Source organism: Orcinus orca, chromosome X (genome assembly GCF_937001465.1).
Source record: "Orcinus orca chromosome X, mOrcOrc1.1, whole genome shotgun sequence".
In the NCBI taxonomy this organism is placed as follows: domain Eukaryota; kingdom Metazoa; phylum Chordata; class Mammalia; order Artiodactyla; family Delphinidae; genus Orcinus; species Orcinus orca.
The window spans coordinates 117,572,878-117,599,269 of record NC_064580.1 but is presented as its reverse complement, the minus strand read 5'-3'; the positions used below and the strand labels follow the sequence as shown (position 1 = coordinate 117,599,269).

The 26,392-nt window shown below is 40.0% G+C and overlaps 2 protein-coding genes across 2 annotated transcripts; both read right to left on the bottom strand.

Annotated features, from left to right (window-relative positions):
• Positions 1-503: 503 nt before the first annotated feature.
• Positions 504-16,311, bottom strand: HTATSF1 (HIV-1 Tat specific factor 1). The gene is made up of 10 exons (XM_004278746.4): positions 16,086-16,311; positions 15,682-15,919; positions 13,814-13,994; positions 13,100-13,147; positions 12,475-12,629; positions 10,303-10,466; positions 8,850-8,949; positions 3,516-3,605; positions 2,461-2,598; positions 504-1,924 (listed from the first exon to the last, which is right to left on the bottom strand). Exons 2-10 carry the CDS (start codon positions 15,862-15,864, stop codon positions 683-685), a joined length of 2,301 nt encoding a protein of 766 aa, XP_004278794.2. The 5' UTR covers positions 15,865-15,919; positions 16,086-16,311; the 3' UTR covers positions 504-682.
• A 4,823-nt stretch (positions 16,312-21,134) lies between these two features.
• BRS3 (bombesin receptor subtype 3) lies at positions 21,135-25,668 on the bottom strand. Its single transcript, XM_004278729.2, has 3 exons — positions 25,094-25,668; positions 23,165-23,516; positions 21,135-21,701 (listed from the first exon to the last, which is right to left on the bottom strand). The coding sequence occupies exons 1-3, from the start codon at positions 25,525-25,527 to the stop codon at positions 21,288-21,290; spliced, it is 1,200 nt and encodes a 399-aa protein (XP_004278777.1). The 5' UTR covers positions 25,528-25,668; the 3' UTR covers positions 21,135-21,287.
• Between the last annotated feature and the right edge of the window lie 724 nt (positions 25,669-26,392).

Here is a 26,392-nt window from a genome sequence, read left to right as displayed (position 1 = left end):
CTTTAATCAGCTTCTAGAGGGGCCCAAACAGTACACAGTAGAATTCTGATTTCCTCTGTATTTTCAATAATGGAAGCCGTGGACCTTGGGAAGTTTACTTTTGCACGTTTAAGACTCAATTTTCATGGCAAGAGGGTAGAAAAGAAAAATAAAAGTAACTTGCGAGGACCGGGCAGGGAAAAACTCCGAAGTGTTCCTTACTTCATAAGTTTTAGTAACATGTTCTGGTTTAGAGAGGGGAAATGGGGACATCAGTGGTAACATCATAAGCTGAAGCAAGGAGACTCCTACAGGGATTTTTCAGGTCCTTAGAAAAACCAAACCTTAGTATGAATAAAGCAATAGCAAGAATGAAAAATGCAATTTAACTCAGGTCTAATTTTCTGTTTCTGCATATTAACAACTTATTTTTAATTTCTGAATATCACAAACTTCAATCAGAATATTTTAAAAAATATTATTCTGCATGCACTTAACCAATATGACAAAAGACAAGAATCCAGTTGACTTGTTCACATATATTTAAAATCGGCCAGTACAGATAATCACGAACACTTCACTGCATTGATCTGAGGGCATCCTACCTCTATGCACACACGTTCATGTAACACTACTAGTAATTACCCTGGAGCAGAGGCAAAACGGAGATGGAGGAATCACCCTACAAAGCAAGTTTAAGGGATTAAACGTCATCATCGTCTTCGTCGTCGTCATCACTACTGAGGACAAAGCTGCTGCCTGTGGACAGGGGCCCTTCCTCCTTAACATTCCCTGAATCACCCACAGTCCCTCTCTCATCGGAATCTTCAAACAAATTGTCACTGGCATCGTCATCAAACAACTTCTCGTTGGAATCATCATCTTCGAACATCTTTTCATCTGTGTCTTCATCTTCCTTTACATCTGCATCTTCCTCATCTTCTTTTCCATCTGAATCTTCAAACACCTTTTCATCTGCATCGTCGTCTTTGTCCTTTTCAACCACATCTTCCAGCCCCTTTTCTTCTGCAACTTCTTTGTCCTCTTTTTCATCCGACTCGTCGTCAAATACTTTTTCATACACATCTTCCTCTTCTTCCTTCTCATCTGACTCTTCGTCAAACTCCTTCTCAGAGCCTTCTTCATCAAACATTTTCCCAGAGCTGTCATCTTCGAATTCTGATTTTTCAGAGTTATTTTCTTCTACCTCTTTCTCAAGAATGTTTTCATTAAGTTCCTTCTCCGAGCCCTCTTCCTCAAAACCTTTCTCAAGGCCGTTTTCTTCTAACTCTTTTTCGGAGTCGTCTTCAAACTGCTTTTCCGAGCACTCTTCAGACCCTTGCTCTGAGCTGCCATCTTCAGCCGCCTTCTGGGGGCTGGCCGCCTCCTCAGGCTCCTGCTCAAGGCTGTTCTCATCAGGATCTGTTTTGAGTCTCTTCTTTTTGGGCTCTCTTTCTGCACCATTCTCTTTCGACTCTTTTTTAGGACTACCCTCTTCATGCTCTTTCTCGGGGCTGCGTTCTCCGGACTCTCTGTCGGGGAAGTCTTCTTCACGCGCTCTTTTGGGACAGCCTTCCTCAAACTCTCTTTTGAGGCAGCTCTCTTCAGATTCTTTTTGGGGACAGCCTTTTTCAGCCTCTTTTTCAGGGCCACTTTCTTTAGCATCTTTTTCAGAAGCAGCTTCTTCAACTTCTCCCCCATCTTCTGTTTTTTCAAACTTCTTTTCATCTATAGGTTCTTCAAATGCCATTTCAGTTGCGGCTTCTTGAACATTCGTTTGAGATGTGCAAGGGAGCTCTGAAAAATGCCTCATTCTAGAAGGCCCCACCCTTTCTGGAGCCCAGACGGAATCTGAACGCTGAAGGCCTCTGTTGGCTTCGGGAGTGTTGAGGAAAACCTCCCATCCTCTCAGCCTTTCCTCCCTTTCTCTCGTGGTCTCCTCCACCTGTGTACACATGGAAAGTGCCGTTAAAATATGTTTTAGGCCAAAAGGAGTAACAGCGTCTCTGAACATTTCTAATATCGCCGGAAGTACTCTGATTTTATAAGGTATCACTTTTAGGAAATTAAAGCAATTCCCTATCTTCAGTTTCCAACACTTTACATCTTGATTTACTAGAGTTGACCTTAAGATCATTTACATGAACGCCTAATACCACAGCACTGCAGAAATGTCTCATCAATTAAAAAGTTAATAATTGAACTGTCTGTACTTTACAAGACAGAAAGGAAGAGAAGCGCTTTAATTTGTTCTTCTCTTATTGCTATCCTGAGCAAGCCTCAAGACTTATAAACTGATTTCAGACTTATAAACTGAAAGACTGAAACATTTTTCTTTCCGTACTCTGAATATAAAGGATTATTTAAAAGAAGTACTGTTAAACAGATTAAACAGAACTTAAAACTTATGTGAAAAACTGCTAGATCAGTATTTGTTGGTAATGAAACAACTCATGTGCCCTTGACAGTTGCAGAACTCACCTGATAATCTGTAGTCCCATCCCACACTTGGGCAGTGATTTGACGGCCACCAAACCACCTTCCATTGAGGGTCTGAATACAATAATCAGCTTCCTCCGGATCCCTAAAGGACACAGAGGCCACACCATCAGGGTGTCTCTAGAAAGACAAGGAAGAAAAAGAAGGAATGAATGAGAACATTTAAAGTAAAACATATACATTTGACAAAGTAAGGAAGTAGTGTTCCTTCTGGTCATTTGAGCTAAAGATTTTACGTATGAAGTCTTTCTTCCTTTTTACTGCAGCCAGTAACACGCAGCTAGCTGCTTCTTCAGCTTAACATTGTCTAGCAAAAACCATGATATCCTTGGAAATGTTCCTGCTGATAACACTGTAACGAGATGCAGAACAGTACGGCTGCTAAGAATGTGGACTCTGAAGTTGAACAGCCCTGGGATTAAATCCTGGCTCTGCTGCTTACCAGCTGAATGGCCTTGGGCAAGGTGCTCAATCTCGAAACTTGCTCATCTGTAAAATGGCTAACTAAATAAAGTGGGTAAAATAGCGCCTACCTACCTCAGAGGATTTGGAGGACTTAATGAGATAACATGTAAAGCAGCTGTAGTATGCAATCGATAAATGGGGACTCTTTTAATTATTATGTGTTGATTCTGGATGTAAAAAAAAGGTGAACATACAGGAGAGTATTTTTCTTGATTGTTCTTCTCCAAATATGGAAGAAGAAATAATTCAGAAAGAGGGGGAGATGTGGCCAAATAGGGAACCATAAGGTCCCATACATGTCTCTTATACTTTTTTTTCACCTGATCATAAACTCTAGAGTGATGATAAAGGAAAATAACCAAGGGATATCACGTCTATCAAAGCCTTCACTTGTAATCCATGTTCATCTAATTATGCTATCTAATACTGCTTACAGATGACTACCACTAGACAGCAGACCTACTACATAAAAACATTTATGTAAAATTTGGAGGCATACTGATATTTGGTAATAACTTATTAAAATGGAAGAAAATTGCTTTAGAAATCATTTGTCCAAGCCATGAACTTACATCAAAGAGGAGGAGCCTCCTAACTTGTCCAAACTTCGAACATTCCACCCGAAGGTCTTCTCTGATCTCGTTCAGCACCAGTGGATCATCCTGCAAAAACACACTTGATTAAAATGGGCTTGCCCCCTTCTTTAAGTATAAACCCTGAGAATCAAATTTCTTACTTTGACGAACCAACAAATAAAAAAAGGTTTTGCTTAAGGTTAGTTGTTTGTCTGCAGTCTACAAAATTAAAAAAAATCAAAGTTAAAAATGAAGTTAGACTACCACAGCTGCTGCTACTACTATAGGTCTGCCCTGCTTTAAGATGGGGAATGGGCAAGTATGGTACGCAGCACTAGGGGTGTGCAGTGGCAAAGGAGAGGGAAGGGAAGTGTCACTGGAAATCACAAATAACAGCAGCTGAAGCAGGTGAAGTCCTGTGGCACGTATTAAGTCAGAGACTGCTAATTCCTATGTTCTGCACCGGCATCACGATGACTGTACCGATGAGGAAACTTTATTTTGTGTTTTGCATAGATTCCTATTTACAGAAATGTTGTAACGGGAAGACATATATCCCTTTCATTGACTAAGTGTTTTAAGATTATTCTTTGTGCTTCCACGATTCTATTTTAACTCACAGTGTAAACCTCCCCCATAAGGGTTCCTGTTCATCTTGCCTCCAAGTCCCAATGCATGAAAAAGGCTCATAAAATGTTACGTCATCAACTTGAATTTCAACTACATACAAATATAAACGAGGATATCCTACCTACAAATTTCTAATGAAGCAGACTTACACTTTTTAGGAAACATATGAATTTGTCTATCTCACAGGTTTGTATGTTCCTCACCAACTAAAGAGAACAGCAAAACATGAGAAGTGGCTTCTCCTTCCTAAAGTTTTGTCAAAAGGCAAAAATAAACAACTGGTAGGCAGTTACTGAAATCAAATTTAAAATAAAAGCTATCAAATCCTATAAATCTGAAGCTTCTAAGAGCACAGCTGGCAGGACCCTGGATTTCTCCCACTTCTAAGATCTAACTGTGGAGAATGTGCCGATTTGCTTTATAGAAAATTCTCAGGCCTGAGAGGAATGGGGATGGAGCGTAAACTCCATGTGCTCCGGTGGTAAAGTCATATGGTGGCTTTTACGGGGGTATATGTGTGGGGGTAGCTCCTATCAGACTGTGAGTTTTCCGCAGGCAGGAATCTCCTTTGACTGAATTTTGAATACCTTACAGAACACAGTGCAGTCTTTCACGCAATGAATAATCAATAAAAGCTTTTTCGGAGTTTGATAAACTGTTCCTAATAACTCCATTTTATCTACCAAGGGAAATCAGGGTTATATTAAAAACAAACAATAACTGTTTCAAAATATTTAACAAATTTAAGCATGATTCCACTGTAGGGGGAGGGGTGAATTACCATTTTTATTTCTTTATCAAAGTCTCAGTGCCTTTCCTACAAGAATATCAAATTTCAGCCAAGGACTTCCCAGACCTCTGTTTTCATGTTTACCAGCTTGAAAAACAAATATATCTTCACTGTTATATAGTATCATGAGGCTTAAAGATAATAACCCTCTCCCCTGGGAAAAATATCTTTAACCTAGCTAAGCATGAAAATTTTCTAAAGACAACACTTTGCAAGCAACAGACCTGAGACTGAACTCAGACTGAAACGCTGAAACTTTCCGCAGTCAACACTTATAATGTTTTTCCAGGGTGGTGTTTTGTTTTCCCAGAAATAAACCGTATTTCTCATTCTTTTCCAAGCTAAACCTACACTGTCCAAGATAGTAGCCACTAACCACACATGGCTACCGAGCACTTGAAATGTGGCTAGTCCAAATTGAGGTGTGCTGCAGGTGTGAAATAAACACCAGATTTTGAAAATTTAGTACCAAAGGAGGAAAAAACTTCAATGTAACATAGCTTATTAACATTTTTATGTTACATGTTGAAATTATAATACTGTGGATATATTGGGTTAGATAAAATTCACCATTAAAATTAATTTACCCCGTTTCATGTTGTTTTTGTATTGTGGCTGCTAGAAAAATTTAAATTACACATGTGGCTCACATTATACCTCTATTGGACAGCGCTAGTATACACAATGAGAAACCTACTTTTGCATCTGAGTTTTGGTTCTTCACCTCTTGGTATTCAAATTTGCCAGGCATGAATTTTTTAAACAAGGCTTTGAATTAAATACTGAAAACCCCTTAAAGTTACATTTAAAATATTAGCCTTCACTGTTCACCCTGATACCAAAGGGTATTTCTAGGTATTTTGGTTCTAACACTAGTCAATTGTCTGGAATAAACATATACAGGTACACCTCAGAGATATTGCATGTTCGGTTCCAGACCAGCGCAATAAAGCAAATATTACAATAAAGCAAGTCACACGAAATTTTTTGGTTTTCCTGCTATGTTTACACTATACTGTAGTCTCTTAAGTGTGTGATAGCATTGTATTTAAAAAAGACATGCCTTAATTAAAAAATACTTTGCTAAAAAATGCTAACCATCATCTGAGCCTTCAGCGAGTTGTCACAGTAATAAAGATCACTGATCACAAATCACCATAACAAATATAATAATAATGAAAATGTTTAAACTACTGGGACAATTACCAAAAAAGTGACACAGAGAAATGAAGTGAGCAAATGCTATTGGAAAAATGGCACTGACAGACTTGCTCCATGCAGGGTTGCTACAAAAACTTCAATTTGTAAAAATAAAAAAAAAGCAGTATCTGCAAAGCGCAATTAAGCGAAGCACAGTGAAACAAGGTGTGCCTGTATTCCACCCCACAAAATCTGATTTCTTTCTGACACCCCGGTTACCTGACAATTCAGTTTTTGTCTTCTACTACAAACCTCAATGCTGATCTGTTCTTTAGATTCATATGGAATCTCTGGACAAATCAAACACTCCCCAAAAACGTCCAGTGAAAGCAGTTTTCCAGTTGAACACCTCTATCCAGAGTTATATAATGCCTACACCAGCGTTGCCCAACAGAACTTTCTGTGTTCACAGAAGTGAATACTCCATTATCCAATATGGTAGCTACTAGCCACACGTGGCTAATACACCTGAGGAATTAAATTTTCATTTTATTTCACTTCAGTTAATTTAAATTTAACCACATGTGGCTAGAGTCTAGCATACTGGACAGTCTGCTACAGTGATGCACTTTTACATTCAGGCCCATGAGACACTGAGCAAAAAATCAAGACTTCTGACAGGCTCTCATCAAACTCGTCAGACCACACGAGACCAGTCAGATGGGCAAACAAGGACAGCATCAAGGGTTTCTCTGCCCGTGAACTCTGAAGCCCATCTCTGTGCTCCCAGCCCCTGTGGTGCAGCCGTCTGAAAACTTTCCTTCATTTGCAAAGATGCTAAAGAGAAAATGTTTTCTTCCTTGAGTGGATGAAAACACTCTGCCTTGTGAGTAAAAAGGGTTTCATTCAATCATTCTCTCACTTTTTCTTCCTATAAATACTGAGGGCCTACTATGTGCCAATCATGATTCTAAGCACCGGGCATATAATAGCAAACCAGGTAGACAAGAGCCCCAGCTTTCATGGAGCTCACATTCTAACGGAGAAGATCCAGTTATTTCAGATAATAATAAATGCTATGAATAAAATAAAACAGGGTTAATATAAAGGTTCTATAACTCCAAAGTTTACATTAAACCAATAAAGGTTTTTTTTCTTTAAGCTATCAAGAATTTACAAGCATGAAACTTTTATCTTTAAAAATATCCACTGGAGGAAATTCGTGGGAAGTCAAGGAAGAATAAATGCGGCTTTTTGGAGGAAAGAATATTTGTTAAGCTAGGAAAAATTAAGTGTGCCCAGGGTGATAGCTAGACTTAAATTAGGGTCTCAACGAGCAAAGGCAGGAGGCAGAAACACGTAAAGGCAATTGCACAATACACTTCAACTTGCACAGGGCCCAGATACTTAATGAATTAAGTTTGCATTTATATTCATGTCCAAGTGTTAGCAGTATGGAATGTTGTGAATCAAGGATCTCAAGTCACAGAAAGTAATAGGTCACCTAATTAAAAAACCAATTATCTACCAGGGAAATAAAATGTAGGTGAATCACAGGAAATTCTGGAGTTGTACCCAGTAGACTAGACACCATGATCCATCTATGCATGCCTTTCAAAGTCCCACCTGGCAGGGATAGCATTTCAAAAAGCATCTAGTGTGCATGTATATATGTGTATTTTCTAAACATGTTTCATTATCACTGCAACTCTAAAGCAGCTCTGCCGTATTTCAAGATGCTTCAGGATTCTAGTCAGAAGAGACACCAAACAGTATAAATAGTCCACAGGTATCTTCCCTATGACCTCAAAAGACACAGACTCTACAGGTGCATGGTAAACCCTATCACATCACTATCTGCAGAGATGGAGTTCAACAGACAATTCTGGTGTCCTCTCTAAGGGGGGTAAAATGACACTGTGATTCTAAATCTGCTTAACTGCACAAAAGGAACAAGAGTGGGCCTTGGGCGCAACTAGATCATTTGTAAACCATCTGAAATTTTACATTATGAACATTTTTTTCTTATGTGTAATTTGTTATCATTAATTTCAGAAGTCAGGCAGAGAATAAAGAATTCTTCTTCCATGAACGATCCCATCGGTCTAGGCCAAAACACAGAGATAAGGACAAGAGGCAGAACGTAACACAAGGTACCCTGATGGTAATTAATATTCCTTAAACCTCTCTAGTAGCTCTTCCTCCTTTATTCACTTTTATTTGCTGTTCCTAGAATCTTACATGGACACCAATTATTACAAAGTCCTCTTAATAGCCACTAAAGAGTTTTGTAAAGATTAGGTCCTAAAAAAACAACCTTTGCTACTCAAATGTCAGGGGCTGTATTTCATTAACCTAAGGTTTTTTAAGGATCAAACTTTTAGCACTAAAGTGAAGTTTTCAATTCCAAGTGTGAAACTGGTCCTCCCCACCAAAATCAGCCTGCAATGTTGAACTGCACTCAAAATCCACAAGCGACTCCCATAAACCTTTTAAAGTTTATATTTTTAATCATTTCCCATACCAAGTAGCTGCTGTTTGGGGCCACGGTACAGGTATTAGACAGGTTTACCTGCGATACGATTAAAAGAACGCTGGGTTAAACCTGGGAAAATCTGAAACCTTCAGTTGATTCTTGGTATCATCTTCCGATCCTGAAGACTAGATGAACGTGCAGGATGTGACATGAGAAAGATGGGGTGAGGCAAACTTTGGGCTCCCTTGAAAGAAAGCACATCTATGTTTCTATCAGTAAGAACACTGCTTCCTACCTCAAAATCTATAGGATGAAACATATTTCTGATGATGACAACTCGCTCGTGGCGCAGTCGGGACGGGCCAGCTCTTTTCTCAGGTCTCCAATCCAACTGCCTAATGCGACAAAGCGGGAACAAGAAGCTGTGAATTTTGTTTCAGACTTGTCAGAGCGAAAAAAAAAAAAAGAGCAGTTAAATAACCCTTTATTGAGCACTTAAATAGTGATAATTATCTGATTCCAAAACAACAATGTGTATTTTAGTCACAGCTCCGTTACAACTTTCTGAATCAAAATAATGGGCAGGTGAAAGATGGACCCAGTATCTGAAATCCCCAGAATATATATATATTTTTCAGAACTGCTGGCTGGTTACAAACATTCCAATGAGACTTCTGAAAAATTGCTAATTATTTAGTATCTATGACTATCTAGGAAGAGACACTGAGGCCAAGAAAATGTTCAAATTGTATTGGTTTTTAGGTATTTTACGATTATAAAGAACAAACTGCATTAAAATATGTAAAACTACTCACTCTTTGTTACTATCTTAAAATCTTACTGATTTGTTTATAAAAATTTTAGGTATCTATTTTAACGATTCCTGTAAAAACTATAGACATCAGAACTAAATGCTTCTTTGATCATTTTATCATTAGTTTAAGCATAGTGTTAGAAGTGTTATTAGAATTCACTCTGATAAAAGTACTTATCATTTTGACTCATTTCTTAATACCAGCATATTTCAAAAGACATTAAATAAAGGGAATAATAGAAACTTGATGACTTGTATATACTACACACAACCACACAGTACATGATAAAATGATAAAACCTATCATTTCTAATTTCTAACTCCTACTAACAAACCTGTATGTAAAAATTTAGCTCCTGGTGTAGCTGATTCTAGCCACATGAAAAATGAACTAATGGCTCCAGTATATAAACCTAAACCATCTTACTTAATCTGATGTTCAACATTTTCTGTAGAGATGGCTTTCTTATTTCATTTAAGCCCATGTTATATTAAAAATGAATACCCCAGAAAACAAAACACCACCACTGCCAAATCATCCTATTACGCAGATTACTGAGGGTTTCCGATGATCTAATGAAATTTTTTTTTAATTTTTATTTTATATTGGAGGATAGTTGATTTACAGTGTTGTGTTAGTTTCAGGTGTATAGCAAATAAAATTCTTTAAAAATAATCTGTAGGCATACTTGATGGAACAAAACTAGGTGGTTATCGGGAGGGTGGGAGAGAGACGCAAGAGGGAGGGGATATGGGGATATATGTATACGTATAGCTGATTCACTTTGTTATACTGCAGAAACTAACACACCATTGTAAAGAAATTATACTCCAATAAAGACGTTAAGAAAAAAAACTAGGTGGTTATTACCAAAAGTATACTCTAGGATATTTATACAAAATCTTTCAAAATGGAAAAAAAAACAACACAAACTTTTGTTGCATAGACAGCTTTTTCTTGTAGTCTTTGCACTTCTTTTTCTTCTTTGAGGCGTCATATTCCCCTTTCAGTTGAAACTTTGCCACCTCTACATGTAATTTGTAGCCTCTAATTTCATCGTCATCCAAAAGTTTTAATGCAAGATCCACAGATTCTCTCTTTGTAAAGGGAAAGCAAGTTACAGTCAGTCACACACTGAAATGAAACTTCAGCAGGAGTGTTTTAGATGAATGATGACTATACATAAAATAAAGATTTAAATGTAACTACCTACATGGGAAAAAAGAACTACAGAACACATATCGGAAAATGTGTACTTAAGACATAGCTGTCCCCAACCAGTTATGTGAACCTAGGCAAGTTATTCAAGCTCCCTGAGCCCCAATTTCTTCATCTGTAAAATGGGAATGGAAATGCCTTCTTTGCAGGGTTCTTGACAAATTTAAATGAAACAAGGCACATAAAGGATAGTGACTGGCATACAGTAGGTACTCAATAAGTTCTACCATTACTGGAATAGTATTTTTGCCTCCTGGAATCTCAATTTCTCCTCTATACAATGAGGTAAATAGACCTGTGTGATTTCCAAGGTGCATTCCAGTTTTAAAATTCTAAAAGTTTCCTACTTAAAAGACTAGATGACTCAAGAAACTGGGAATAGCATAGTCAGCCTTTAATCTTTTGTGTTCACCAATTAAAATGTAGGTCTGTGATATACTGGGAACAAGATGCTTATCTGATAGCTTGAACATTACACACACTTGTGGATTCTGGGTCCTATACAAAGGGGGCAATTGTCAGCTCTACACAGATTCAAAGATCTGAGGACCTGAGGAGAACTCAAAAGGACAACTGAACTCAGCCACGCAATCAAATATGGATCCCGGAACAATTAACTATATTCTTCTGGAACTCAATTTACTGGTTTGGCAATCTTGCATTTTTATGGGTCATAAATTTGACATATCAAGTTTGTCAAAACCCCATTTTTCTCTTCAAAATTTTACAACCCAATCAACCCCCCTAAGAATCTGTTCACAGATTTTTAGTAATCCTTGAAGAACTTATAAAGCATTCAATCTCCTTACATTTGAAAATTACATAAATATCTTCCTATAATGGTCGTACTCATGTGTGATCTCATCATGTTCAAGAACCAGGTCAAAAACCTATCTCCCCCAAAGCTTGTCAACTTAATCTTACCCGCCCTCTGATTACACTGAAATGTTGTACACTTGCAACACACTTGTGATGTTGGTACTGTTGTTTCATCACTTTGATTTTGCTTTGTAATTATTTTCAGGTTCCATGACACATGTACACACCATCATTGTGCCCATTTCTTTTGTACCGTGCAGCAATGCATAACACATGCTCCTAAGGGGACAGGTGTTCCAAAAATGATGGCTGCCTTTGGCACTGAGCTTCCCCCCATGCCATTTATGGTATCATGAATAAATAAAGTTCTGCAAATGTCTGTTAATACCACTCTCTCTTCTCTCTCATTCAAAATATATTTTGAAGCAGTAAGCATAAGTTATCACCTTTATGGTCTAATTCGGGGTCAGAAAACTTTTGTAAAGGGCTAGTGAGTAAATATTTTAGGCTGTGTGGGCCCTGTGGTCTGTGTTGCAACCACTCAACTCTGCTGCTGAAATGTGAAAGGAGGTACAGACAAATGTGTAAATGAATCAATGTGGCCCGGTTACAATAAAACTTCATTTACAAAGACAGGCAGTAGGCTGAAGTTTGCCAAACCCTGGTCTAATTCATTCCAATGGGCAAATAAAATGTTACTGGCTTTCTTTTCTCTGTGGATTTTTAGAATGTGTTCTGCATTGATTATATGCATACACTCCTAAAGAGATCTTTGCAGCAAGAATTTTTTTAAGACAAGAGAAGTACCTCGGTCATATGACTTACATAATACCTTGACCTGATAACATATTTTCTTACAAGAGCAAGTGAATAACCTTACCAATGTGATACACACAAGCACAACATGAAACAAGTTTTCTTCACATCCTGTTTTGAATAGCTCTCACTCTTGGTTATCATCTATACAAAATTATAGCCCTGGTTCCCGAGTTAAAAATGGAGATAGGAAAATGAAAAAAAAAAAAAAGAAACGGAGATAGGAGAAACTTACTTGACCACATAACTAACCTTCAAATAACAGCAAAGTCCATCTCCTTTAAGATTTCCTTGATTATCTTTGTAAAGCTTGACCTTAAATTCTTCTGTTTGAGGATCTCTCATAATAATGCCAAACTTGGACATGAGCTGTATAAATTCATCCACTGTAATATCTGGAGGCAAACCTGTGACGTTAGGGGGAAAAAAATTATAAAGGCATCTAAAACAAAGGTGAGCATTACTTAGGGATTCTACCAATTCGAAATCCATAACTTGGATGAGTGCAATTTTGATTTTCTAAAAGTATGTAAAAATCTCACATCTATAGACGTTGAGGAAATGTCATGTTTTAATGTATTCAAATATACATTAAAATCATGCTTTGCTTAGGCCTTGTATCAATGAATCTGAAGGGGCAAACAGCTGTGAGTTACCTAAAGCAGACAGAGAGGATGGCACACAAAGTTACATACACTTAATTTTTCTCAGTTTCATAAAAAAACAACATATTCCTCACTCACGTAAATGGCTGAACAAATAATGACACAACGATACAAAATAGAATTTAGAGAAACTGAAAACTAAAAATCACTATGTGAAAAATCTCAAAATCAAATATTTTCTACTCTAAATGTGGTTAAAAAGGTATACATACCAGAAACATACACATTTGTGTTTCTGCCTTCTTCAACATGAAACCATCCTAAAAATCAAAATCGAATAAATAAATAAAACACATGCCAGAAAAGGTAAGAGTCCCATTATGAAATCCTGACAGTGTGGCAGTTTCTCAAAACTTCTAGAAACTTTTTCTTACCCTTAGAACAAGACAGATTAAATCAAATCACTGTCCAGCTTTCAAAGTATTTGGATCTTTGGACAAGTAATTTGTTTCAGAGCCCAGTCTGAAAAAAGATGGCTAGTTTATCTTGGTTCTTTATGAATCTGATACTACCTTTAAAAAACCTCACCCTTGCACTGACTTTAGGCCTTGGCGTAAGCTGCTTCTGACTCCAATCTACTGTGTTAGACCTGGCCAAGCTGAAGCAAAATTGACTTCTTGAGTTTAATTAAACTCAAAAAGTACAAAAAAAAAATCACCTTACAAACAGAACTTTAGATAATCTCCTAATGACAGCTCTATTTTGCAAAGGAAGAAACTGAGAACTGAACTGAATTGAAAGAGCCCACTGGATGCCCACAGGTTAGTGAGAGAGCCAACATATGAACCCAAATAATAATATTTAAAAAACCCATCTTATGATTCTGTCAAAGCTATTTTATAATTCTCCAAAAAGTAACTATATACACACACACACACTCATATTTTTAATTTTTACACTCATGTTTGAAAACTAAATCCACTTGCCTGATTCACCCTTTCTCTTTTCTCCCCTCTTTTTGGTATCACTGGGTTCGGGGGATTTTCTTTGCGGAGGTTCCTCTGCAGTCCTAGCACTGACATCTTGGACATTCGCAGTAGAACTAGACGCACCATCGTTAGAAAAGCCATAACTGGCCTGATATGTAGCAATAAAATCTTCAGTGATCTAAACAAGAAATTCAGCACACATACATAAATTCAAAAATGATTTCCTCATGCAAAAAGTTTACAGTGTTAAATAACAGCATATTCAGTTATACAACTTAACATACAAGTGTTTCTGTGTAAATGCAAGAGCAGTCACCTTATCTAGAAAACTGCACACAAAATAATAAAAAATTAAGACATGGGTACTTGGATTATCAGCACAAAAGTCTGAGATACTATTAAAGGCATTTTAAGTTGGCACCTTTTCTAGTTGTTTCATTTGTAAATTACTATCTCTGCAGTCTACTTGACTAAGGCTACAAATAAATATAACAAAGGAAGTATCAGATAACAATAAACAGAATAAAACCAACAGTCAACTAACAATCTAACAACAGGATCAAATTTTCTTTTACTATATGGATGAACAAAAGTATATGTACTCTAAATATTTAAATACCTGTAGGCAGAGAACACAAAAAGGAGAACTCTAATTTGGTGTGTAAAGAATGGGGCTAACAATTATAAAATTAAATGCTATTTTAACACCGTCACTAATTAAATCACATTATCATTTAATGTCAGAACAAATCAAGAACAAATCCCAACTCACATCTATCCTCCTGGCTCTTAGGGAAAAAACACAATTGCACAACAAAAGAAATATAGTTATATCTTCATACCAATCAATGAAAGGCACACACCGGAATGAGGAAAATGTAAAACTTGAAGTTTGAAGAGGTATGGGCTTCCATAACATAAAAAGATAGAGCCACAAATTAATCCATTATCAGACGATTGTTAAAGTACTCCGAAGGCTGAAGAAACCAAATATGCACTCTAGCTGGCACCACCAGCAGCCAAGTGAAATAGTAAGTTTAACAATTCAGAGGGATTGGAACATACACACAAAGTGGGAAAGAAAAAAGGTGAAATAAATAATTAAAAAATCACACTCAAATTACACAATGGAGACACAGTTTGTATTACTGGCTTGCAAGTCTATTAGTGTGTGATAAGTATCCTTTTTTTCCACCCATACCGTGAGACTTTGATTAACAGGGTACTTTGACCAAAAAGTTTCGAGCCAAGTTTAACATCAGTCATTTTACTTTCAAGCTAAAATAGAATACCTCACAATTTCCAAGTACTCTAAATAAATATGCTCAGATCTTTTCCATCCATATTCTGTGCACCTCTTGTCATATTCCCGTGGTAATATGGTTCAAACATACGTGTCTAGGCACAAAATTTAGTAGGAAAGTAAAAAGAGGTGCAAAGTTCAATCAGTAAAGAATTATCAATTTATCAATTTTTCAAATCAAGAAGCTGAATTTTGCACATAGCACATCAGCTAAACATCTGAATTCCTAGGATAAGTAAGATTGAGACTACGTGAGATTAACATCGACTGAATTTGCTCTTGGTGTTTTTCCTCTTTGCAATAAAAAGCAGTCACCAACTGTAACCTTCATAGATAAAATTTATTAGGCATGGAAAAGGCTTAATAATTAAATTACATTGAAGCCATCTCCCTAAAGATTTCCGTTCCTTTACACGTCGGTTCTGCTACAGACACAACAAAAAGAAACGTCACTATCCAGAGGGGCTCTAACCCAGGACCTCAGCAAAGAAAACGTGAAAGGAGCGCCCCGCGAGGCTGGCCAGGCGGGCCCGCTGCGCATCGGCGCCCGTGCGACTTTTACCTTGGGGAACCAAGCCTTCTTATCCAGGTCCCACTCGTATGGGGTGTCAGTCGGCTGCTGCTGGAAAGAATCGTTTTCTCCACCGGGATCTTTCTCGGTGTCGCCGTCCTCAGAGCCTCCGTACAATTTTTGCATTCGCAACTGCTCATCAAACTCGTCGTTCTCATCCAAGTTGTTGCTCATGTTGCCGACTTAGCCCAGGTGCAGTGTCCGGGAGAGCGAAGAGGCCGAAGTGACGCTGGAGGGGAACAGAGAAAGGGAGGCTGGCCGTGCTCAGCCCGCGCCCCCCCCGCCCGCCTCCCCGCGGCGCCCCAGCAGCCCCCGGGAAGTCAGGGCCGCTCGCCAGCCGCACCGCCCCCCGCCCACCGCGCGCAGGCGCCGCTGCTCCCGGCCCAGTCGCCCACCTAGCTCGCCCCGCTGGATCTTGACACCGCCACTCGAGCCACAACGCGGCGGGAGCGGGCACAAGGTGCTCTGTGCTCCCCGGCGGCCGATTCTAAGACGACAGCGGGTCCCGCCACAACGTCTGGAAACCGCTTGACAACGGAGGCCCGCTCACGCTGACGCAGTCGCCATTGTTGACGCAGTCGCCATTGTTGACGCGTCGCGACGTCGCGGGTCCCGCAGACACGCCCCCAGTGGCGTCAACAGGCGCCGACGCGGGCAGGCGGCGTGGGGCTCGGGGGCGGGGCTCGGGGGTCAGCTCTGCTGCCGGGCGGTGATGCCCAGCTGGGACTTCCTGGCGGGGCGCCTCGGGGCCGTTTGACTCCGCTGGGTCCCCGGTGGGCCGGGAGGGGCCGGGACGAGGCGGTAGCCGAAGGCGTGGGAAGGTTCCCCCTCGGCCGGCTCCGGAGTAGGCGTCGGGGCGGCCGCCATCTTGGGGGAGTGGACAGGGCGGGCGGGACAGGTTTCAGTGCGAGAGAAAGGCGCCCCTCCTTCACCCGGAGGCTCCTCCTCCGCGTAGGAAACGAGTCTTTGGTTTGTTTCGTTACGATTTCACTGGGAGAGGCGCTGGCTCTGGTTAGCCCGAGTTCCTAGTACAGGGTCTGGTGTCTAGTGCGTGTGTGGTGAGTGAATGAATGAATGAACGAACGATGGGTGGAAGGACCAACCTTCTTTCCAAGCCTCTGCTCCCTCCTTTATCTCTCCGGTACCTTCCTCAGGCTGGAGATGTCTCTGGAAAGGAAGGGCAGCAATTGCCTGCCCCTTGTACTCCGTGATTCAGACGTGCTCAAGCTCCAAACCTAAAACTTTTAACGTCCAGTGTGCACGCCACCTTTACTGCCCCCACTAACGTCGTTTTTTGCTCTCTTAGAAAAAAACATGCACGCAATAGGACTTGCGTGCATTTTTATAATATAGATAACATGAGTTTTATTAGGCTCATTTAAGCATTGCTAAATATTTCTTCCAGGATTCAAAAATAGTGTACAGCTGTTTTCAGCAATGTGTTCATTGGGCTCCCATTTCATTCCTGAGTGAGTTCACAGCATAGGTGATAATATGCTACGCAGCCCTGCTGCACGTAACACTGAGTGCCTGCTCTCTCCACAGGCCCCTCTTAGCAGGTGGCCAAAAAGGTTACTTCCCATATGACCCAGTCATGGGCTACCCAGAGGCCTGTGAGGTGACCTGGTAGGGTAGCCCCGCATTCTAGACTGAATTTGATTCACTGAGCCAATAAGCCTCTCCCAGAAAGAGGGTTGAGTATGGAACAGACAGGGACATGGTCAGAGTAACCCAGAAGCAGGGAGGCCCACACAGGGAAGGTAGTAAGCAGAACAGAGGCCTTGTGTGGAGAAGTTCTTCAGGGGTGAGAGGAGAAGCTGAGGCAGTGACAGAGGGTCATTGAGTCACCGTAATAGTGGAGCAGTGGAGTTGGGACCTAAGCATGCTTGTACCTACAATGGCATTCTACTTGGCCACTGGCCCTGACAGTTTTGTGTTTTTTATTTTAATTTAATTTTTTTGGCTGTGCCCCACGGCATGCAGGCTCTTACTTCCCCGACCAGGAATCAAACCCGTGCCCCCTGCAGTGGAAGTGTGGAGTCCTTAACTACTGGACCGCCAGGGAATTCCCAGTTTTTTCTTTTTTTTTAAGCAATACTTTTGTCTCTATGAGGCCTGGTTCCTGTTCTTATTTCCTTGTGGATTCCTAGAATTAAATCCCTAGGAACTGAGGTAATCTGGAAGTATCTCTTTATAACCTGTTCTTTTTTTATATATAAATTTATTTTATTTATTTATCTTTGGCTGTGTTGGGTCTTCGTTGCTGTGAGCGGGCTTTCTCTAGTTGCGTCAAGCGGGGGCTACTCTTCGTTGCGGTGCGCGGGCTTCTCACTGCGGTGGCTTCTCTTGTTGCAGAGCACGGGCTCTAGGGGCACCAGCTTCAGTAGTTGTGGCGCACAGGCTTAGTTGCTCTGCGGCATGTGGGATCTTCCAGGATCAGGGCTCGAACCCGTGTCCCCTGCATTGCCAGGTGGATTCCTAACCACTGCGCCACCAGGGAAGTCCCTATAACCTGTTATTATTTCCAAGATTTTTTGCAAGAAACACTCAAGTTAACAAGCAAAAAGGGGGGTCCTTTGTTATTATAAGGATGGGGGTAGCTCCTGAAACTCCAGGAATGGAATATGGATGGGCTGCACAAGGGGCTGCTGGACCCAGGAAGACAAAACCCAGACAGCCGGCTTCTGCCTGATCATCATCTTCGTTCTTCTCTGTGAGGGGTGATCTGTGCTGTACTCCTGGCCTAATAGGCCACCGACTTCTTGGTGGATAAAAATTCATTAACCTACAAAAGCAGAGACTGCCTGGACAGAGAAGTCATCTACCTGGCCGAGGAAGTCTTTCTGGAAAACTACTGAACTATACCAAAGTAGATTTTTTTTAATGGCCCATTCAGGCTCACTCTGTTCGGGAATTTTCCTGTCCCCACTTCCTGTAATCTCAAGACTTAGTGGAAATAAAAGTAACTCCTTTTGACAAAAAAAATTGATGACTTAAGATGGTAATAACTGCAGAAATTCTTTAAACCCAAATTTGCTATTGTCAGTAGGTATACCAGTATTAAATGTTTTGTAATACTATCAACTTCAATGACAAAGACTTACGTAAGTTTGTGACTTTGTTTTCCTGCTTTGTAGCATATTATATTATTATGGTCCATTATTCTAAGTCTTGGGTCAAGGCAGGCCCTGAGCAAAATTGAGAAGTATACAAAATTTGTTTTTCATGTGTTCCCCCATGCCCCCATTTAGGACCCTCTCCAAAAAAGTGAAATGTAGTAACATTTCTGCACACAATAGTCAGTGTGAGAAAAATTGTGGATATTGGGGCCTACTTGTAAGTTTAGCTCTGACAAGGATAATCTGTGAAAAAAAAGACCACCCACTCCAAAAAAAATCAAAGCAAAGCCATGAATTTTAATCCCAATTCCCTAATTCTGGATGGGAGGCTGATGCCCTATACAGCCATTCAGGGATTTATTTTATATCAGATCCCTAAGTCACCCAGGGATTACTGAGAATGAAGAAAATCAAACTTCTCGGAGCTCTAGTTTTGTCAACTGCTGAAAAGCTCGCTTAGGGGCTTCCCTGGTGGCGCAGTGGTTGAGAGTCCACCTGCCGATGCAGGGGACGCGGGTTCGTGCCCGTGTCCGGGAGGATCCCACATGCCACAGAGCGGCTGGGTCCGTGGGCCGTGGCCGCTGGGCCTGCGCGTCCGGAGCCTGTGCTCCGCAGCGGGAGAGGCCACAGCGGTGACAGGCCCGCGAACAGCAAAAAAAAAAAAAAAAATATCGCTTAGCTTTTGTAATCTGGTACTTTTATCAAGTTATTTCTAAAATGTTATGCTTAGGAGAATAAGGATGTAATTTTTACCCAGAGTAAGGAAAATAGTAAAATATTTTGGAATTTGGCACTTGAAAATACATTTTGGAGTTAAAATAGGTTCTCAGTGATATTCTGTCAGAAGTATTGTTTTTAGAATATAAAGTTACACAGTCATTTAAAACTTTATTTCATATTTATTTTTCTCCCCTTGTTACAACATCCAACCCAAAGCAATACTAATACAATTCTAACACCCCCCCCACTTTAAGTAAGCCAATTTTACTTAAATGTAAAGTCTAGTGTTAATATATATCCCCTTTTCAAGCCACATCTTTAAGCAAAAGTTCACAATTACACAAGCCATTTAAAGAAAGCTCAAAACTACCAAAAGCACACCCCAAAATCAAGTTTTTGAAAATTCAAATTTAACTAACGATAGTGCCAAACATATGCTTTAATTTGCCCCCAAGAAAACATTTTCTGAAACCATAAATCTAAATCTGACACGTCTATTGACAACAGTTGTTTGAAATAATATTTATTAGCAAGCTTATAGTGTTAGCAAGTAGGAGCAGAGGATAGAAAATCCTCTGATTTCCAAGGGCAGAGGTTAATTAGGTCACACTCTTACAGGATTTAGGCACACATCAGGTTTAAGGTAGTCAAGCAGGAAGATGATCTGACAATAACTGCACACCCAGGTGTTAGGGATCTCATGTGGTACTTCTGCATTTTTTAGAAAGAGGGCACTGCTTACCAGAAAGAAATGAATTTCCTTCAAGGAAGGATTTCAGACACTGGCAGGCTCACAGGTTTTTTGACAGAGGTCCTTCTTTGGAGCCCTCAAATGACACCATAAACATGGCCACTTATTCTGCCTATGAAGAAGGCAAGTTCTTCACAATATGTGTGAAAGATAACTTTGCCCAATTATCAATCAATGGGAGTTGTAACTCCAGAACTACCTTAAGTCAGTAAGTGCTGACCTAGTAAGGCAAACACCTTGCCCCCGATCCTTAATCGGTACTTTATGCTCACTGACCCCAAGACGTTGTCATTGCATAGCTTTAGTTCTAATGGAATAGAGATTAATGGAAAAGGGCAGTCAAAAACAAATCCTGGGAAGGTTTTTTTTTAGGACTTTGTTTTTTAAGAAAACTGCAGAAGAGATGTTTTACCTCTCTTTGAGCCCCTTTTCATATGCAAAGTATAATCTGTAGATTTACATCGCATAATAAACACAGTCTTATGCAAATCACAGGAGTATATGTGAAATTATAAGCATCAGAGATGTGATGGAAACATATTAGATTTTTTTTTTAGGGAAGTTCTTTATTCATAGGCCTAATTTTTTTAACATCTTTATTGGGGTATAATTGCTTTACAATGGTGTGTTGGTTTCTGCTTTATAACAAAGTGAATCAGCTATACATATACATATGTTCCCATGTCTCTTCCCTCTTGCGTCTAACATACTAGATTTTTAAGTGTCATCTTGTTTATTTCACTTCACCTCCTATTCAACCTCTCATAGGACCCACTGACATACGCAGATATGTCTTTCTATGCCTAGTGGGGCTCCATTTTATTTAGAAAGCCCAATAATGTTCGTTAATGCTTGTAGATTGAAGAAAATCATGGTTTGTCTGATCCTTCCCTCCTAAGATTTCAGCACAATTCTCAAGCAACAAAAATCCTGACACCATACACCTACACACAGCTCAGAGTCGAATACACACACTGGGAGGAGAAATACTATTTTTAATTGAAAAGCTAGGCTCTGTCATCTTCCTTCTTCACAGTACAGCCAGCAAACACGGACACACTAATTTCAGACACCTGAGTGCTTGCAGCACCCCGGACCCTTCCCATCACGGCCAGGTTGTCAAGAGGGGTATCGGCAGCAGGAGGGTCAGGCAGCTCTGCCTTGCAACAGAATAACTGAGCTTTAAAATGCTGCTGGAACGTCTTGCTCAGCCAGTAAAGAGCAAAGGGGTTTACACAAGAATTGCTGAAAGCCAGAACCCGAGAGAAAATGGTGACAATGAAGTGAATGGCAGAGGGGTCCACGTAGGTTTGAGAAGTGAATGAGCGGTAGAGGTACAGGAGGTGATTCGGCAACCAGCAGAGAGCAAACAGAGCCACCAGCACCAGCACCGTTTTGGCAATTCGCTTTCGGGATTCAATCTATAGGGGGAAGAAAAATGGCAAAAACAACAACCAAGAAAACAAAACAAAACAAAAACCCAAACAAAACAAACAAAACAAAACAACAACAAAAAACAAAAACAACCGAAAACCCAATCAAAAACATTTAGCTGGCAGAGATTTAAAAAAGCTATTCTCTAGATTTACATAGAAATTTACAGTTAACAGGCTGGTGTCCCTTTGAACGTGCAGGTAAAGGAAGTCAGCCCGTGGCTAGAGAATACAGCAAGTTAATTGACGTGGTAACCCGTGATCTTGGTCTCTGATTAGCTTTAATTCAGAGACTCCCATCCCTGGTTTTGAGATACTCTAGGGTGTCTCTAATTATCTCAAGCAGTGTTGTGGAATTATCGAAAATTTAATTTAATTAAGAAATAGATGCTATACAAACCTGCTTTCACTGCACCAGCAGAGGCTGACTAGGTTAGAATAGTCTTCTGGGGTTTATGAAAGTTGCTAAATTGGTACCCAAAATTGTTGTTAACATATAGGAATTCTAACTATATAGTCAAAGGAATAAAAATCAATGTGCCACCCTTCATGTATGAAAATAATCCTACCTGCACCTCTTAATAAGAGAAATGAACCAGATTAAGTGAAAACATTGCCTGTAGTCACAGATAGAGCAAAGATAACTGTTCACATGGGCATTAAAACGCAACTTTAGCCTCCTGACCACCACTGTTGAAGCAACTGAATGTACTAGCTCCAAAAAAAAAGCGCTGAGCTCTGCACATACTGGTTAAGAGGTAAATGGAATCATCTCCTCCCACCCAAGAAAGATAGAAATCCTGTTGGGTTTTTTTAATCAAATGGAACGATGTTTTGCCAATATTCTTTTTATTCTGTTCATATTAATGAGAGGAGAGCACACCTGGGTCTTGCAATGGTCTTAATCAAGCTTCTGTGAATCACTGTGTTCTCTTGCCATTGGCACTGCATCCCTCGAGACAACCCCTCCGCCCAGTCTGCTGATCTGTGTGTAAGTGGTTTGCATTGAATAATGTTATGGCTTCTTGCCAGTTCTACCATCCTGTGTTTTTCTAAACAAAAGATGCTTCACTTTATAGTCTCACCTTGTGTGATGTTTCTCACTATCCTGTGGGGTGATTTTTGATCCCAAACTTGAGCTGCTCCCTTTCTAATAATAGTAGTCCTACCACTTATTGAATGTTTACTATGCAGCAGGAACTATGCTAAGCGTTTCATATATATCATCCAGACCTCATTTTCATTTTATACATGAGGAAAGTGAGGCTCAGAGATGTTAAGTAACTTACTCAAGATTGCTCAGCTGGTATGGAATTAAATCTTGGGTCTGACAGACTCCACAGCCCATGACCATAACAAAAATACGATACTGCTAAAGTATTTATTGCTCAGGGGTGCAAAAGGAGGCATTTCCCGTCTAAATTCATGTGTGAGTCCTGATTAATACATACCTGCTTGCGGGCATGGCTTTGTTCCTCAGTAGGTATGTTCAAGGTGCTTTTGTAAAGAGTCCTAGCAATCAAAGAGTAATAGACAGAGATAATCGAAAGTGGAATAATGTAGAACACTAAGAAGCACAGCAGAGAATGTATCTCCTGCAGGAGCCTCTCAGAAACAGGATAAGAGGCACACGATTCAAAGGTCATATTTTTGTGGGGATCTCGAAAAGTATATACATTTGAAAATATAGCCTCTGGTAGAGCAATGACCATAGACACGATCCAGATGCAGCCAGCTTTGGCACAGGTCTTCAGGATGGCATTGGGGGGCTGACGTTCCAAGGGCTTCACAACTGCCTTGTATCTAGAAACACATAATCATAGCAAAGGGAAAAATCAATATCAAAATTACAGGATCTTAAAGTTAGAAGTGATCTCTGTGGTCATCCAGCTCTACCTTCTTATACCATATGTATATAGCCAAGTCAACATTAACCAACTGGAATTGGTTATGATTTCAAATATGCATAATACATCCCAGTATTTTATATTGATGCTAATCACTTTTTCCTTTATTCACTGTTATGAGATATTCCAGATTTGCAATTTTTATGATTTTCTTGTAGACCTTCTACTTAGGGCAAATAAATTTTTTCGGCACGATTTTGTGTGTGATGGAGAGTAATTCATTACCTGTGCATTACCTTGTGTTCTAAAAGACTTCCTTTTTATGTAAGTGACTGATGTTAAACCTAATTCTCCTTTCCTTGTGAGAGAGCAGTCATCAACCTTCCTAGAAAAGAATTCCATGAGTTTATGCAGGAAAGAGGAGAGGGTTAATCTCTTCCCTGTTCATAAGTGCTAATTTCGTGCCCAAGCCGATCCAATCTGTAGGTAGATTTAGGGCAAGGCAAGGGTGAAATCGGAAACCCTGTACCCATGAAAAGATGCCTCCTTATTCTGACAAATCCACCTTAAAATCTACAGCCTTTAAGTAAATCTGCCCTCAAACAGAATATAAAACCAGTCAAAGCAAAATTCCATATAAGACACAGGGAAAGCTTTTCCTCCTCTCAGATTCCAGAATCCGAAGAAGCTTTTCCTTCTGGTACTGCCAGGCATTGATTACTTACAGGCTTCTTACAGGCTTTTTAAAGCATCACTTTTAACATTTGGAGGCTTAATTTTTCTTCATGCTTTCACAGTTATCATTCTACAATAGGCACAGAAAGACCCAGTACGTAGACTGAAAATATCCTAACAGAGCCCAAACACCCTGGCTGCCAGAGGTTCTCACACGCTCCATCCATAGAGCTCTAAAAGTCAGCCGGAATTAATTTATGTCTGGAAATGAGAATGTCATTGAACGCCTATAGAAATAAACAAATACAATTAAGTGATGACATTACACTGAGTTACCAGGAAGCTGAGAGCCTCACCGTTTTCTTGCCATTAATTAATTTGATGCATTTCAAATAAATTAGATGCATGTATCTTTTTACCATTCTTCCAGTAGACAGTAATGTGTATGTGGTCAATTTCACACCTATGTTGATGTTTTAATGTTGACAATATTGCACCACTAGGCTGCACTAATGTATAAAGAAAGGATTGTTTTTCTTTTACACCTGGAATAATTTGCCTTAATAAACCGAGGGGGAAAACACCGTTCAGTATTCTTTCAAACAAACAATTACACTTCAAAGAAATTAAATGATCCCTGAAGCACACAATTTCAATCTCTCGTCCGATGCTAACACAGGAATTTTAACATTCTTACACCGACTTTTATTTAAAATGCCCCCCGATTTTTCAATCTTACATCCAGGTTACAGAGTGTGAGAAAAGCAGAATAGTAGCCAGTGAACGCTCCGTACAAGCTTTCCTTTCTTTTCGCCTAATTTCACATCCTGGCAAATATAACTGAGAAAAGAAACCCACCTGTCAGCACTGAGAATTGTTAACGTGAACACTGATACACCAACAGAAGTGAGCCGGATGAAAGAGAGCACCTTACATCCAATTCTTCCGAACAGCCATCCTTCTGCAAGGTAGTGGGTTGCATCGACTGGCACACAAGTTAGCAGAAGTAAAAGATCTCCAAAAGCCAGGCTGGTGATGAAAATATTGGGAACTGTTTGCATGGATTTGGTCTTGAAAAAGACTTTGATGAGAATAGCATTTCCAAGTATGCCCACTGAAATGATCACGGCATAAGTGATATAGATGGCACACAATGCTTCTATTCCTGGAGAGTTGTCACCGGTCCTTCCTTTATTTGTGGTATCATTAGGAACGACAGGGCTTGATGATTCTGTTTCATTTGTGGTTGAAATTAAAGTCTGATTAGGTGACTGAGGCTGCCTTTGAGACATTTCTTCTGAAGCCTATGCCTTTAATATTTCTTCTGCTCAGTTCAAATGTAGTTGATTGTCACGTCCAATGCCTACGTCTAGTTACGAGATGGTAGAGCAACAGAGCAGAATGGAAAGCAAATCCAAGACACCCGGATACTCCTTTCCTTCGGTTGTTCTTTGTCTCCCAGCATGCTTGGCTAAATGCTTACCGATCTGGCACTGGAGTGTGGGAGGTGGAGGACTTTTACTGGCGTTTCCATGACAGAAGGAGGGGGGTTTGGGAAATGCTCTGCAGTTGCTTGTTCTTCCCTGTTAGGGAATCTTATGGACTACCTAGATGTTATTAAACAATACTTATTGTTTATTAGAATCACTCTGTTTCCATGTCTAACCACGAAGATCTGTATAGATTTTGTCAATTTTCATCCATTTCTCTGCAATCAGAAGGTGGTCTAGTGCACTCTCTTTTACAGGGTAAATAAGTATGTGTGTCCCCTGAAGCACAAACTTGAATCCACTCCTCTAGATTTAATATCAGAGAGGTGCTGAGGCAACAAATCATTCACATTTTGATAGGGCTGATGTCACTTCCGAGGAGGAATAATTCAGGTGACCTGGGCTTATCACCCAGCTCTGACACATGGTAATTCCTAACCCTGCGTATTACCAGGGCTCTGCTGCACAGTATCAAAGCAACCTTTAAGAGATGCAAAATCCAGGCAAACCACCAGTTGCTTTGTCTCTAAATGTCCTAATAAAACACCCTTTTACCGTTTGACCGTCTGTTTTAATGCCATATATTTTTGTAAATGCCATTTAGGGTTTCTCCCTTTAGAAGTGGTTAAAAGGAACCTGCCTTGTTCCAAAACAAAATAATGCAGAA